At 49.9% G+C, this 15,152-nt stretch overlaps 1 protein-coding gene across 1 annotated transcript; it reads right to left on the reverse strand.

Annotated features, from left to right (window-relative positions):
- Positions 1-447: 447 nt before the first annotated feature.
- On the reverse strand, positions 448-9,550 carry LOC8024345 (tubulin alpha chain-like). The gene is made up of 5 exons (XM_029983922.3): positions 9,475-9,550; positions 8,014-8,292; positions 6,668-6,944; positions 5,254-5,781; positions 448-846 (listed from the first exon to the last, which is right to left on the reverse strand). Exons 2-5 carry the CDS (start codon positions 8,262-8,264, stop codon positions 556-558), a joined length of 1,347 nt encoding a protein of 448 aa, XP_029839782.2. The 5' UTR covers positions 8,265-8,292; positions 9,475-9,550; the 3' UTR covers positions 448-555.
- Positions 9,551-15,152: the final 5,602 nt, after the last annotated feature.

Below are 15,152 nucleotides of genomic sequence, written 5' to 3' on the forward strand. Positions count from 1 at the left end.
CGGAGAGGCCTTAAAGGTGGTGTTGATCAGGGGCGGATGTATTTATAGGTCAGCCTTGTAGAGGGGAGGGGAGAGGAGGAGGGGGTTAATAGAGATTTAACGTCACGGAAAGATGGGACGTTCCGGACGAAGCTAATTGCCATTTCGCCAACCAAGACCGAAGCATTTCCACATAAAAGGAAGAAAAATGGTGTATCCGCCCCTAATCGTAATAATAAAAACGGGACACTTTCTGTGGTGCTGACAAGAGGAAAGACACCGCGCAAAAAACGGGGACGAAGTGGAAGTGAACCCAGGAAGAGCGCCGACTCTCGACTGAAGTTTAATATTCAGTTGAAAGTCAGCTCTTTTGTCAGTATGAACCAACTAGCCCTCATCGCCACCCTAATTCTGCGATGTATTCCAGCAGACTACCGGACTGCCGGAAAAAAAATACGCATTAAGAAATACCCACAAACTCAGTCTTTTTTTAACTTTTTATTGCGCGCCGTTTGTCCGTACTGCCTTTTACTTATTACAGGGCCCTGAGAAGGAGGGCAAGCATTCAAACGTGACTTAGAACTCTTCCCCTCCGTCGTCTTCGGCCGAGTCCATGCCGACCTCCTCGTAGTCCTTCTCGAGAGCAGCCAGGTCCTCTCTGGCCTCGGAGAACTCTCCCTCCTCCATGCCTTCGCCCACGTACCAATGCACGAAAGCCCTCTTGGCATACATGAGATCGAACTTGTGGTTCAAGCGGGCCCAGGCCTCGGCAATGGCCGTGGTGTTGGACAGCATGCACACGGCACGCTGCACCTTGGCCAGGTCACCCCCGGGAACCACGGTGGGCGGCTGGTAGTTGATGCCAACCTTGACATTGCAGAAACACAAACGTCTGGAACTGCACTGCCTACACATCTTTGTAGACCGTCTTAAAAAAAAAAAAAAAAGTCCACGAAGCAACGTTGGAAGTCGCCATTTATCGGGCACGAAACGTGTCATTGGATCCAAATTCTTGCTAAACAATGACTCGACATTCTTTTTTTTTTTTTTTTTTCGGCGGAGTTGTTAAGAGTTAGTTTCCCCAGTATCGTGTCCTCCAGCTAACAAATGATGACACAAAACTTTGGTCAGCTACCGCCATTTATAAGCGACAGCGGCAGCCAGACAAACGGCTTGCCGGTTCTATATTTGCCGCCGTCGCTCATAGATGGCGGCAACCTTTCCAGCCTTTCCACTCTGGCTTGCCGACTTGCGGCCGGCCATTCCTTCATTCCCACCATAGTACAGCTTCGCTGGCCTTCCTTCTTCCCCAGAATGGAAAGGCTGAAAGTGTTTTTATACGAGCTGAGCAGAGTTCACGCCGAAGATTGATGCAGCCATCGTGTCCAATTCATTCACAAGAGTAAGTGCCCTAACAATGGCGAACAGGCAATGGCGCACTTTTGAAAAGGGTCTGTTAAAGGGATGGTGAACCGAAATTTGGATTTCAGAAAAAACAATGCAGGAGATGTAGGCGGGAGGCTACAATCCCTACAACACTACTCGTAAGGCGATATCTCGAATGGACGGCCGTATTTCTGGAAAAAGAGGTCGAGATTGAACCAGGCCGACGAGGCGTGTGACGTGAAGATACCTATGGCCAATTCGTCTGGGCCCGAATCGAACCGGTGCAATGCGGTTCGTAGTACACGGAAGGCTAGAGGGGAGAGGGGAGCTTCCTTCTCTCCCTCCAGCCTTTCGTGTACTAAAGCGGAAAGAGTTTACTGCACTGGGCGGGTGCGGTGTGCCCCCGACGAATAGGCACTCCCCCCCACACACACACACACTAGTTTCCTCCTCTCTTCGCTTCGCTCCCTCAAGGCCGCGAGGCAGAGAAGACGCATGGCCGTTCCCTCTCCTTATCGGAGAAACATGACGTGAACATTTCTGTCATATGCGCCTTCTTTTCTTGAAAAATACGGTCATCCGTTCGAGATATCGCTGTACGAGTGATGTTTTGGTGTTTGTAGCATCCCGTTGCACGCTTTTGTCGCGTGTTTTGTGGAAGCCAAATTTCGGTTAAGGTAGTTGTGCTGAGGAAAACACACCGACGATATTCAATGGTTTCAGCCGAAGAGTAAACGAGGAAGATACGCCAGTACTAAAAAACGACTTTAGGTAATGTTGGCAGATGAAAACGTTCATGGTTTACACCTTAGAAATACAATATAAGTGACGCTAGCATCCTCCCGTGCACGGAAAAGGGGCGACAAGGCCGTCCTGTACTTCCCTCTTCGAAGTGCGATATGCCATCGAAGGAGGCGAGGTCACTCGAATAATTAACTAAATCTTGTTAAAGATTTTTAGTTCAGGCAGCAGTCGTCTAAAACCCCCAGATCAGTCAAGTTTGGAAAGACTCGAGGCACATGTAAAGTGCGGTAGCGTACTGAAGCATGACCTACGAGATTCTTGGAGCGTAAAGCTCTCCTCCGGCCCTTTCAAACGCTCGTTTGCACAGCACAAGGAGCGTATAGCACAGCCTCTAGAGAACTCCGTACAACGGGGCGGATACAAAGCCGTTTATGATGCTGATACCAGCATCATAAACGACGTTGACAACGATGACAGGAAGCTATACCGGGTGACCAGGGCGCCGTTTCAAGCATTGGACATGAACGCCTTGGGAGGAGTGGCAGCCGTCTACTTCGACTGGGTCACCTCATGCAGAATCTGCCTTTACTGAAGTGAGCTACCGTATGCCACCAGACTAACCAGACTGCCAGGACGTTACCATCTGAAAGCTTCATTGAACAGCCCCGTATGGTCAACTCGGCTCGCTGGCGGACTCGCCTCAACCGTCCCCGAATGTCCGGAACTCGGGCAGCGGTTTTCGCGACGACCAGAAAAACAAGTCCTCATCTTGGCACGTCGCCCCTACGGCGAAAGGGCTGAAGCCGCGAAAGCAGCGCCGATAGCAACGTCATGGCGAGAGGGCGTCCCAGGGACACCTGAGAGAAAATTAACGACTAGGATTCGGGCAGACGAGCGCCTTTTTATCCTGACAGTAAGCGAAGCAGGCTCGAGTATGGTGAAGAGCATCGAGACAATTTTTCCTCCGCTATCTTTGTCTCTCCCGACGAATGGGATGGCCGGATGAGAGCTTTGCTCGCCAAGAGTCTCAGAGGCCAGGGCTAAAGTTACCACTTGCGCTACAAGCGCAACGCTGGGGGTGCGAAGACGAGGATTGAAAATGCATTATCCGCGCTTTCGTAAACACTGCGAAGGCTGAGCACGTAGCACGAGTGGAAACTGCAGCGCACCCCAGCGTGCTCCAAATATTTCTAATGTACTGGGTGTATCAAGGGGAGGCCAGGCTCTCTAAATCGACCGCAAAATTTGGTTTCTTAACCTATCGCGCTACGATTTTGTGCAGCGTTGCCCACAGATGGTGCTTTTTCTTTTCTTTTTTTTTCTGTTTTGTAAATTTTGCAAAGAGCGAGTTTAATGAGGAAAAAGTAAAGAAATAAAAAGGCTTATCTCCTATGGAAACGCAACGACGCCAACGGTCTTCAAACAACACGGCGCCGTTTCGCACGGGAGGCAAGAGATGGCGCAAGCGGTCGCGACGCCAACTGCCGCCAACGAACGAGCATACGACGCCGCGAGCCGGCGTCTTTAGCAGACAAGGAACTGCAGTTCCTTGTTGTTACCGCGCATGTTTTTGTTTCTGCGACTGTCGCCGCCTGCGGAACGCGCGCCGCTTTTGAGTCGAAAAGCTGCATGCTCGTTCGTTGGCGGCGTTCGTTGCGCCATCTCTTGTCTCCCGTGCAAAACGGCGCCGTGTTGTTTGAAGACCGGTGGCGTCGCTGCGTCTCCATAGGAGCTAAGCCTTTTTCTTTCTTTACTTTTTCCTCGGGTAAGTTCGCTCTTTGCAAACTTTACAAGAAAAAATGCACCATCTCTGGGCAACGCTGCACAAAATCGTAGCCCTATAGGTTAAGAAACCGAATTTTGCGGTCGATTTAAAAAGCCTGGCCTCCCCTTGATACACCCAGTAGACTGATTTAGTGGTTGTCGATGACGCTCAGCAAGTTTCTAATTGGGAACTACGCTTATTTTTACTAAGGAAAAAGTTAACTCTGAAATTTCAGTTAACTATCCGACTTACCGTGACAATATTATGTACCCCTGGCCGTATAATCTTCCTGCACAACATTAGTGTAGCTTTCACTGCTTTTTTTTAAGTAGGTCTGTTTGAAGTAAAGTCATACATTCTGTAGATGCAAATTTAGTCAGAGATGCACCACGGAGTCAAGTCGTGGTGTCAGGTGATGTCATGTTACACAAATGATTTGACACCCAACCTTGGTAGATTTAATAACGTTGACACTGACGTCATGCGGCACCACGATTTCCCACCGCGAGTCACGTGACACTGTGACGGAAGGCGATTTGATTGAAGCATGGTATAACTGGTCACCTGATCTGCAGTGGCACCATCCACGTGACCGACAGTGGCGCCCTGCTAAATTCAACTGATGGCGTCACATATCCACGTCGCTTCCGACGGCACAGTACAGCGACGCGACCACACGAACCCCAACTCTTCCGTTAAAATGCATTCTGCATTGAAAAATGATGCCGAAATCGCTGCTGTCGCTATGAAGATTCTTGATTAAATGCGTCAGCACGTAGCCCAAAGGTTCGAACTCAGCGAAAAATATATATTCTAACCTCGCAGCGTTTTTTTTTTTGTTTTTTTTGGGGGGGGGGGGGGGGGGGGGGGGGGACCGTGGCATATTGTTTTCTTCGGAGAGCCAGTCAGTTCTGCCGGGCGTCGGCGGTTTTCGATGCAGTCACCACAGCTTCCATCAATCGCCGCCAACAATTCGCATACTTTTGTCTTCGAAGAGCCAATCTTTCCTCGCAGCTTCTCGGCGGTTTCGCGCAAACTGATTCGTCGCTGAGCCTCAATTTTACGTTGTCGCGTACGTCGTGAATACTGGGGAAACAAAACCATATGCATACGCCCTTGTACCATCGTAAGATCGTAAGAGGAATGCGCGATAACAGCGGTGCGTCCTAAGCATGCTACATGACTATTTGCCTATTACGTGGCAAAGCAAGCGTAACGAGCAAACGAACGGAATGAAAGCACGGCGAGGACCGCGCCGCCGCCCCCCACCGAAACCAGTCCTATCCAAACCACGACCGTCCAAACGAAAGACTGCTGTACACACCAGGGCAATAAATGCTCACGCATTTAAAACAGAGAAAGAGTGAAAGGAGCCACACCTTGAATCCAGTGGGGCACCAGTCCACAAATCGGATGCTGCTTTTGGTCTTGATGGCCGCAATGGCTGCGTTCACGTCCTTGGGAACCACGTCTCCCCGGTAGAGCAGGCAGCAGGCCATGTACTTGCCGTGGCGGGGGTCGCACTTCACCATCTGGTTGACCGGCTCGAAGCACGAGTTGGTGATCTCGGAGACCGTCAGCTGCTCGTGGTAGGCCTTCTCCGCAGAGATGACCGGGGCATACGCGACCAGTGGGAAGTGGATGCGCGGGTACGGCACCAAGTTGGTCTGGAACTCGGTCAGGTCGACGTTGAGGGAACCGTCGAAGCGCAGGGAAGCCGTGATTGAGGAAACAACTTGACTGATTAGTCGGTTCAAGTTGGTGTAACTCGGCCGCCCGATGTCGAGGTTACGGCGGCAGATCTCAAAGATTGCCTCGTTGTCAACCATGAACGAGCAGTCCGAATGCTCCAGTGTAGTGTGTGTTGTGAGGATGGAGTTGTACGGCTCAACAACAGCCGTAGAGACCTGGGCGAAACAAAAATACAAGACGAATAAATAAATGCATAATGCCAGCTCTGCCACAGACGCTTCAACATCAAAATAACACATGTTAAGGCGGCGAATGCTGGTTGACAGCTGGGACATTATCCCTGATGGTAAGCCTGGTTCGCCCGCGGTCTTTCCAGTCGCTACACAAAGACCAGAAATCTGGGCCGGGTGGGTGGGGGGGGGGGGGGGGGGGGAGGGGGGGGGGGGTTACGTATTAGCTTTTTTTTGTTACTTTTGAATGCTGGTGCCTAACAGTAATATGGGATTGCTTACCATGCTCTATTAATTACGAATTTAGAAATATGCTACTCCAAGACTTAATTTCGCTGTGCTGTTTTCTTGTTGGAGATGCATTACTTCTTGAAATTAAAAGCTTTGACCGGATGGCACAAGCTGCCACCCGATTAAGAGCGTTCAGTCGTACCCCCCATTCATTCATCAACCCCTCTTCACATATGGAGGGGTGACCAGGAACGATTTTCCCAGCCCTCTGGCAGCGGACAGCCGCGTGCAAGGCCAGCTCCTTGACCAGTGAAAAAACTGATGGCTTTGAACGTACATCACTAAGTAGTTATACATGATCGCACGCCGGTGCGATGCTCATCAAGATCTAAACGAGCAGGGGTGGGGATTGAACCCAGCGTCCCTAGATTCTGCAGCGCAAAATCCACGAATCCTGGCCCCTGGGTCCAATCCACACTCCTGCCCATTTCGATCCGAATGACCATCGTACCGGCGTGCGCTCATGCATCGTATTTCTCACGGCGTCGTAACACGTCTTCATCTTTTAGTGGAATTGGCTGTTCACGAGATACTTTCGAAACAAGTTGCCGCAAAGAAGAAAGACATATTGAAGACCGACCTGCGGAGCGGGGTAGATTGCGAACTCCAACTTGGACTTCTTGGCGTAGTCCACCGACAGGCGCTCCATGAGGAGGGAGGCGAAGCCCGACCCGGTTCCACCCCCGAAGCTGCGAAAGATGAGGAAGCCCTGCAGGCCCGTGCACTGGTCCGCCAGCTTCCGAATCCGGTCCATCACGAGGTCCACAATCTCCTTGCCGATAGTGTAGTGGCCGCGCGCGTAGTTGTTGGCAGCATCCTCCTTGCCCGTGATCAACTGCTCCGGGTGGAAGAGCTGCCTGTGCACAAGGTAGAGGTTGTGTGGAAAGACTCATTCAGATCTATCCAAATACAAACCGATAACGATAGCCGCGAAAGCAGCAGAGCGCACAACAGCGAAGGGGATTTGAAGAATAGGAAAGTTGGGTAACCTAAGTGTAAGACGCCAGTATTGGATAACATGCATGCTCATGGAAATAGAAAGGGAACGAGCTATCTACAGTTTGGCATATACTGTATAGTTGCGGGCATGGCAACGTGGCTGCTATGCGCGTGATATGTGTCCTTCAAATAATAAAAACAAATTGTGAATACCTTCATACTGCGTAATCCGTATGAATTACAGAGAACACGTTCTTGCTCACAGGGTATATAGGCGCGTATCTATGCACAGGTCTCAAACAAAAACATAAAAATCGTGTGTCACTTCGCGGCAGCGCTATCCTGGCGGCAGTCGAAGAGAGGCTTTATGACGTAGCGCTGAATGGAACAGACCGAGTAGAGGGGGCTGCTCGCTCAAGGTCGAAACCGCGACTGAATCATGACACCGCAGCAATCAACATCTCTGCACCGTAGTCCAAGCGTGTTTGAGGGGGGGGGGGGGGGGGGGGGGGGGGTAGGAAAGCGTAGATCATACGGCAGGCAAAATTCCTGCATTTCCGTGGTCAAGCCGCAATCTCGGCCTTAAGCAAGCCGCCTACGCTGCTCCGTCTGCTCCACTGAACGCCATGTCATTAGGCAGTGCTTCGGCAGCCACTAAGGTAACGCTCGGACCATTAGATCGGAAACAGTTTGCATGTGCCACGCAAGTTTGGTGAGCACTGCACTTTTGCATGAGTGTTCGGAATTAATTTGGTTCGTCTGTGAACGCGCACGCACACGCACACACACATATTTGTTTGTAACGAATCTGTGTCGAACGAACATAACGCTCAAACCCAAGACACATTGTGCGTTAATGCATGTGCCAACCTGCTTATTGTTTCCTCATGTCCCGAAATTGGTGGCCATGACCAGATCGTAACATGCACGCTGTGCAAGGCTCTGTCGAGGTAGCCGTTGAGATCGATTGGCTGTTCTTGCACTGACCTGTAGGTGCCGGTGCGCACTTCATCCACGACGGTGGGCTCGAGGTCCACATACACCGCTCGCGGCACGTACTTGCCGGCACCGGTCCCGTTGAAGAAGGTACTGAACGAGTCGTTCCCTCCTCCGCGGATCCTGTCGCTTGCCATCTCGCCGTCCGGCTGGATGCCGTGCTCCAGGCAGTAGAGCTCCCAGCAGGCGTTGCCGATCTGGACTCCGGCCTGGCCCACGTGAACCGATATGCACTCCCGCATAGTTGCCGCGATTAATCGGAGACGGGAACTGCAAGCACAACAATAGGACAGTTGAAAGCTGCTGAAAGATGAACTGTTCTGCCTGCCCCTTAAACAATGAACGCATCTTGACAAAGTTCAGGGAGAGCCTTTGAGGGAAGTTGTAGAAAAACGGACATAAGCAATCAAATCCTCCGACCCACTAGAGACGTCATGAAGAACTAAAAAAGGGGAAGCAACAAATCCAAATATAAGAAATATGTGTCCACCCCAAAAATGTCCTCGACTATCCTTCCAGTAATTGCCCCTTTCCTTTTATGTAACTCCAGTGGAAGGCCGAGCTTTAGTGCGTAACGTGACAGACAGGAAACATGTCGGAAATCTCAGGTTATTTACTTCAATCTCCTAATTAAACTCCGTTTCATAAAAACAATAAAGATTTTTGCTGGCCAAGCCTGAGTCAGACGAATGGTAAGAATCCCGTAGTTATGCGTAGCTTGCATTGACGTCAGTTCAACAGCCATTAAGAAATATGAGGGATGTGGAAGAAAAATTCCACATCCCCGAGTTGGTTTTTCTTGGAAAGAACAAGTAAAAATAACCACTGCCACGGTGCGAAAACCTCATGTGCAAGCCATGGGTGTAAGCCATCGGGTGCAAAAGCCATACATGGCTTACACCCGATGTCATTGCGCAAAGCTGGCTTTCATTCAATACTTGTTCTTGCCGAGAACAACAAATTCGATGGTGCGTGGCTGATGTGACGCCAGTGCAAGCCAGTAAACGTAAAAGAACACCTTTCCCGAGCATGAAGTGTCGCAGGAATAATTCGCGACGTAAAGAATTGTGCTCGCGCAACGCGCCCAAAGTTCTTCGAATAGTCTTTGAATAGCCAGTAATCCTGCGACACCCTACCAGGGCGTCGGAGCCCTCTAGGAAAGCGGATCAACACAATCCAAAAACGAGAGGCACGTAAATTACCGCTAATTAAAACCGAAGGCAAGGATCGCGTGTCTGCCCTTTATTCTACAATCATCGTGCCAGCGCAAAAGCCTGAAGGTCAGCCATGTCACGCAGGCCTAACTGAGAGCACCGGTTAAGACCGGTGCATTGCAACGATTTATCGATTATCTTTCGCGAATAAGAGTTAAAAAAACTAGCGGTGCATATTTGGGGATCGTGGTATGGGCTGGAAGAGGATACACAAACCGTATAAATGAAGTAAACTCACCAAAAAATGAGGGGAAAGTGGGTGGTCTGTTGAACTGGTTGAAGATCACGAACCGCTGTGGAAAACAGAAAAGAACGAAGAGCTTCCGGTGTCACCGTTTTTTTACCGTGGCGCACCGCAAGTGTCGGATTCGTTCGAACGAGCTTTCTTTTCAGATTAAAACAATTTTATTAAAGAAATTTAGAAAGGTGTATAAGTGACACGATTAATATCAAACACCATTGTTATATTTTTACTTCAGTGACGGCTACGTTAGGGTATATTTTTTTAAGACTTCCACGCGGTTACTTTTTTTTTTTTTTTTTTTTTTGGCGTTCTTCCAGCGTTGCGCTGAAATTGCGCAGATAATCCTACGTAATCATGCTCTCGTGCTTTCGACTTGGTGAATGACGCAGGCTCCGTTGAAGAGCAGCTTTAGCGGCCCGGCGAGAATGACTCATGAGCAACACCAGATAGAAGACAATAGGGCTTGAGAGTAACGACACTTACCCATCTTGGGGCTTAAAATTATTGTTGACATTTATCTTAAGTTTTATTTGAAATCATAGGAAACGCTTTTCCCATCTCCATAAATGATTAAGCAGTTCGTGACAGAGTACAAAGCAATATTACACGAGCTTCCTAACACCAAATCAGATGCTGAGGAAGTCGCGCTTTTGGATCATGACGATCGGCAGTTGCGTCTGTTCTGTACTAAGCACCAAGATCAGTGTGTCGAACCGAAAAAAATACGGGTTCGGTTACGGTTCAGGTTCAGGTAAATTTATTTTGTTCCGGTTCTGTTCCGGTTCGATTAATTCGATCCGCGAACCGGTTCACGAACCGGTTCGGGGCGCTGAATCGGTTCGCCGAACCGGTTCGGAAATTATAAATGACAAATTGCAACATCAAAATAAATTACAAATAAAACATCTGAAATCAGCGCATACAAAACGGGATACATCGTAGTGTAAGGCTCAGGGATTTCTACCAGGAATGGTTTCTTTATGTGCACTCAAAGGTTACCTCACCGACGTTTACGCATTCGGACTTCATCTAATTGGGTCCGACGCAGTAGCTGTAAAATCCGCGACCTCCTTACAAAGTAGAACTCACTAACTATCCCGCCACCTCGGCGTGCAAGCAATTGAAGGAACAGTGGGGAGAAAATACAGCTTTCTTTATTTGAACTAGCCTTCGGTAACTCAAATTAGACCCTTAAAGAAGTTTTCATTAAACAAGATACGGAATATGAAAAACACTTCACCGAACGCAACGCCAGAAGGACGTAGTAGGATAAATATTAAAATAGAAGAGTTCGCTGTCTCACAAATATGTTAGCTTAAAGCACTGGCTTAAAGGGGTCAAGAAACGATTTTTCTACTTCTTCCTCCTTAGCTTTAATCCTCAACTCAAATGCGAATTGTGAAATCACGTGGTCGTGACATTCCTTCGGCACCGGTGCGATGACTCCTAGCTTCCACCGTGCTTTTTATGCACACCATAGAACTTGTCATTCCCCAGTGACAATAAGTTCCGTTAGGGCACTCATTGGCCACGAACGCGAATCCAAATATTCGTCGACGGATTGATTGTTGACGAGCGCACACGTCCGAGTGACGCAGTTCTCGTGTCCAATGCGTGAGCTGGGCTCGGCTGACGTCAGTTTGGCGCCGGTGACGCGCTTTTGGAACTGCGGATGTTTCATATTGAAAAGGCGGAGAGCTTTTGAAGGCAGGAAGGTACAAAATAGTCCGCTATATTTTCAAATGCTCGTACCGAAAAGCTGGCTTTTGACTTTCTAGCCTCTTTCGTTTGGCGAACTAAACGATATGCGGTTAGTAAAGTCCTAATTTAAAATCGTTCATCCCAACCCAAAATTCGTTTCATGGCCCCTTTAAGTGCCTATACGAAACCGGATGCATTATTATCAAACTCCACAGCCTTTTCTTTTCTCATTCCGATGGAAGCAAGCTTCAAGAACTCGCGCGTTTTAGAAACGTGTTATGAAATGAGCACACAGCAGCATTTAGGATTTACGAGATTGTAGAAAAATAAAATCCCGTAACGCGATTTTTTTTTTTTTTTTTTTGCACAGGCTTTTAATTCTCTTTCTTCCGTGCAAGCCGCGACCAGTGCAATACTGGTTCCTATGTCAAGATTCATGGATGCAGCGTTTTTCAAGATTCATGGATGCCGCGTTTATATTCCTAAGACTGAGTGGAGAAGAAAAATATGTAAGCGAGGTGTGTGTCAGTTGACGGCACTTAAAAAACAAATGGCATTGATAGCACTCCATTGTCACCAGCGCGTGGCCGAACTGTTTTGACATGAGCCGGTAACCGTTATTTTTTTCCGGTTCAGTTCCGGTTCGGGTTCATCGCGATAACAATTTAACGGTTCGGGTTCGGGTTCAGTTCCAGAAAAAATACCGGTCCGGTTCCGGTTTTCGGTTAGGTTCGGTTCCGGTTCGACACCCTGACCAAGATGGCGGCGCCCACAACAATATCGGGGAACAGAGTGCCGATACCATAGAGATCATACATACTAACTCTAGAGGAAAAGGTCCGCCATTTTCCCGTACATTCTGGCTGCCGCAAGCGGCGGATCATGCAGGCAGACCCTCGGGGTCCCAAACACGGTTACATCATCAGAGCAGTTTCGTGAACTTCAACAATCCACGAACTTACCGGTGGAAAGATATTCGCGTTCCTTTCGAAGCTTTTTTTTTTTTTTTGCATAGCGCGCAGATGTACGGCCTCGCGTTAACGCTAAACTAAACCATAACCCGACTTCGCCGGTGGGGCGCGGGTGGGCGCGGTTGAGGAATACGAAACTGCGTAACCACCAGATTCCCGAGATTTCGACAGAAGGGAAGTTAATGCAGCGTAATGACTTTATTGCTTTTTATAAGCGTCAGAATAGGTCAGAATTTAGTTTACAACGTTAAATTATCACTGTTTATATTGCTGAGAGTTTTCAGTCTTCGCGTTTACCATGGCAACGTTGCTTTCTTTCTGTCGTGTTCTGTCGCTCTCTTTTGCGATCGTTCACTCGGGACCCCGGGTGTCGGCGCACGGGATTTGCCACTCCTCCTCACCCACCTTTACCCCCCTGGCCGATACTCCAAGCGTAGCTCATTCAGTGGCTCTAGAAGACAGGGCCTTCCCACTCCCCAAACGCCATCACTAATCGGCTAGAAACTGAGGGAGAGGGAAAGCACCGAGCTGTTGGAATCATTAGTGGGTAGACGAATAGCTATACTTCGTTTCAACTTAGGTCCGAGCGCGGTCGATGTTATGAGCCGAAGGGCCAATCAAACAGCGAAAGAGGCACACCGTCATGGCGTGCTCTCTGCAGTTGATAGGACCAGCCTGGATTCGCCGTCTCTCTGTGCGTGCTCCTCCGCCGGCTAGTCCCATCAAGCACAGAGAGCACGCCGTGACCTTACGCTCTTTACGCTGTTTGATTGGCCCTTCGGCTCATAACATCGGCCGCGCTCGGACCGAAGCTGAAACGAAGTATAGATGCCGTTCTCTCGACTCATTGTTCGAATGCGTTTGAACACGGACGCCGGCGCTTGACGTTCGAATTCCGCGTTCGACGAGTGAGTAGAGACATAGGCCGTGTACCAAAACGTACTCGATCTCACTCTAGGGTAAAGGTTCTGTACCTTGGCGTTCGAAAACCTGCCCACGTCCAGATCCGTCTTGTCACGGGATACGATCCGCCGGTGTAACTCGGATCCATTCGAGCAAGAACACAGCCAAAGGCAGCTAGCTAGCTTGGCGTCTGCCCACTAATCATTCCAACCAGAGTTCGGTGCTTTGGCGTACCCGCCGCGCTTTGGTCTCCCCCTCTCTCCCGTTTCTCTAAACACAACCCTCAAATATGGCGTCTAACGAATGAATACCCCAGAGAGTACATGCTCAGAACGAGCTCACCAGAAGGGGACGAACACAATACAACGTTGTGTTGTGTTCGTCCCCTTCTGTGTTCCTGAGTTTCGGGTTCTATTACCATGATTCGTCTGCTTCTTTTGTGGGAGTTGCGGTGACGTCAGAATGCCGAGCTCTGAATAGACGATTGCAAGCTGGGCGACTGGCCGCCGCCATGTCTCTGCTCGAGCAGGCACGCCCGTGCGATTACGAACTTGCGAAAGCTACGTTCACCCGCGCGTTGCACGCGCTTGCACGCATGGGGCACCACTTGTGGCGCCATGCTTGCAATTGTCTATAGCTCAGGGTCGCTAAACTCGCGGAACCAAACATTCTTTGCTTCCTGACGTAGCGGGGGGAGTGACCAAAAGAACGCCGCAAAGTTTCCTCCTCCCTGCGCGCGCTCAACTTCGCAACTTCATGTCACATTCAATTGGGGCGCACGCAGCACCGGGAAAGTGCTGCCCCCAAGGCCGCGCCACCGCGCGGGTGCAGCGTATGACGCACTACCAAGTGAACACGAAGCATTCCGCCGTGCAACGCGCTTAGCGCGGTCACTTCAAGGGCAAAACATAAACGGGTGGACCACTGAACAAAATCCGCCGCGAGTGGGGCGGCGGCGCGCGCCAGCTAGCGAGAGTCTCCCGAGTCGCTATGTTTACCAAGGCCAGGAAGACGAAGCGTGGGAAAGAAGGGGCCGAAGGAGGCGGAGAGCGGTAGCTCAAGGCCGCGCCGGCCCGCAGTGCGCAAAGCTGCACGGTCTCCTTTCGACGGTGCAGCTGGTGCTGCAACGCGCCGGTGTCGTGCGCCGCACCAAGTCCCAAATGAACGTAGTGCAGCCGCACCGACACGACCATGTGAACGCGACGGGTCCATCGGTGCAGCGCGGTGCGGTGTGGTGCGCCCCAATTGAATGTGACATTAGACGAAAAATCCCCCGCGATCCCTAGGCGGTGCACGAGAGCACGAGACAGCGCGGGGAGGCGAGCGTTCATGCCGCTCGCTGTGCGTTGTCTTTGGGCTCTGTAGCGCCGTTGAGACGAAATTCGATCCCGTCATGCCTCGCTCAGTCGAGGAGCGAGAGCAGACGACAGAAGTTCGTCTGCTACGATGAGGCATTTGCACAGCGGAACCGAAAAAAAAGGAAGATTTTCTGCTCGAAATCGCGTCTTCCGGGCTACAAACTCAAACGCGAGCTTGAATTGTAAGCGTCTGATATTTCACGAAGGGAGGAATCGACGACCCGTGCTTTATTAGCAAAATTGGAGTCGGTATGTTGCCGTACAGACGCTGAAACCTACAAGTGTGTTATGAAAGGCTCAGGACAAACACAGAGGCCGCGAGGTCTCACATCATCCGTGTGCGGGTGAAAAGTGGAACATTTGTCAACAAAGCTCCCACAACAGAAACATGTGACGCATTCACTCAGCGTCCGGGAAAGCTAAACATGGAAACGTTGCCCGAGGCTTGAGCAAAGTCATATTTGAACGACAGCTATCTTGCCCCGTCAATTTTTTTTCATTTTTTTTTTTTCAGAAAGCTCTCGTTCTTAACGCCCTCACCAGGGAAATAAAAAGTCTTACGAAACGTATTGCTACATATTCCAACGAACTATATTTAAGCCGTATCCTTTCAGTGGTTCACTCATAATACCATGCTTAAAACGAAGCAAGCTCTTGCGTGTACAGTGCCATCAATTGTCTCAAGAGTATGCTGTTTTGAAGTCAGCTGGTTTCGGAAACTTACACCGTCTGTAGATAT

This window comes from Ixodes scapularis, unplaced genomic scaffold, assembly GCF_016920785.2.
Source record: "Ixodes scapularis isolate PalLabHiFi unplaced genomic scaffold, ASM1692078v2 PGA_scaffold2__306_contigs__length_199485367, whole genome shotgun sequence".
Lineage (NCBI taxonomy): Eukaryota > Metazoa > Arthropoda > Arachnida > Ixodida > Ixodidae > Ixodes > Ixodes scapularis.

What these genes read in the sequence shown, in the direction of transcription:
- LOC8024345 (XM_029983922.3), bottom strand. Translation starts at nt 8,264, where the DNA reads ATGCGGGAGTGCATATCGGTTCACGTGGGCCAGGCCGGAGTCCAGATC. An exon ending in GTGCGCACCGGCACCTACAG is followed by an intron (nt 6,945 to 8,013) that starts GTCAGTGCAAGA and finishes CCTTGTGCACAG; the next exon opens with GCAGCTCTTCCACCCGGAGC. An exon ending in CAATCTACCCCGCTCCGCAG is followed by an intron (nt 5,782 to 6,667) that starts GTCGGTCTTCAA and finishes TGTTTCGCCCAG; the next exon opens with GTCTCTACGGCTGTTGTTGA.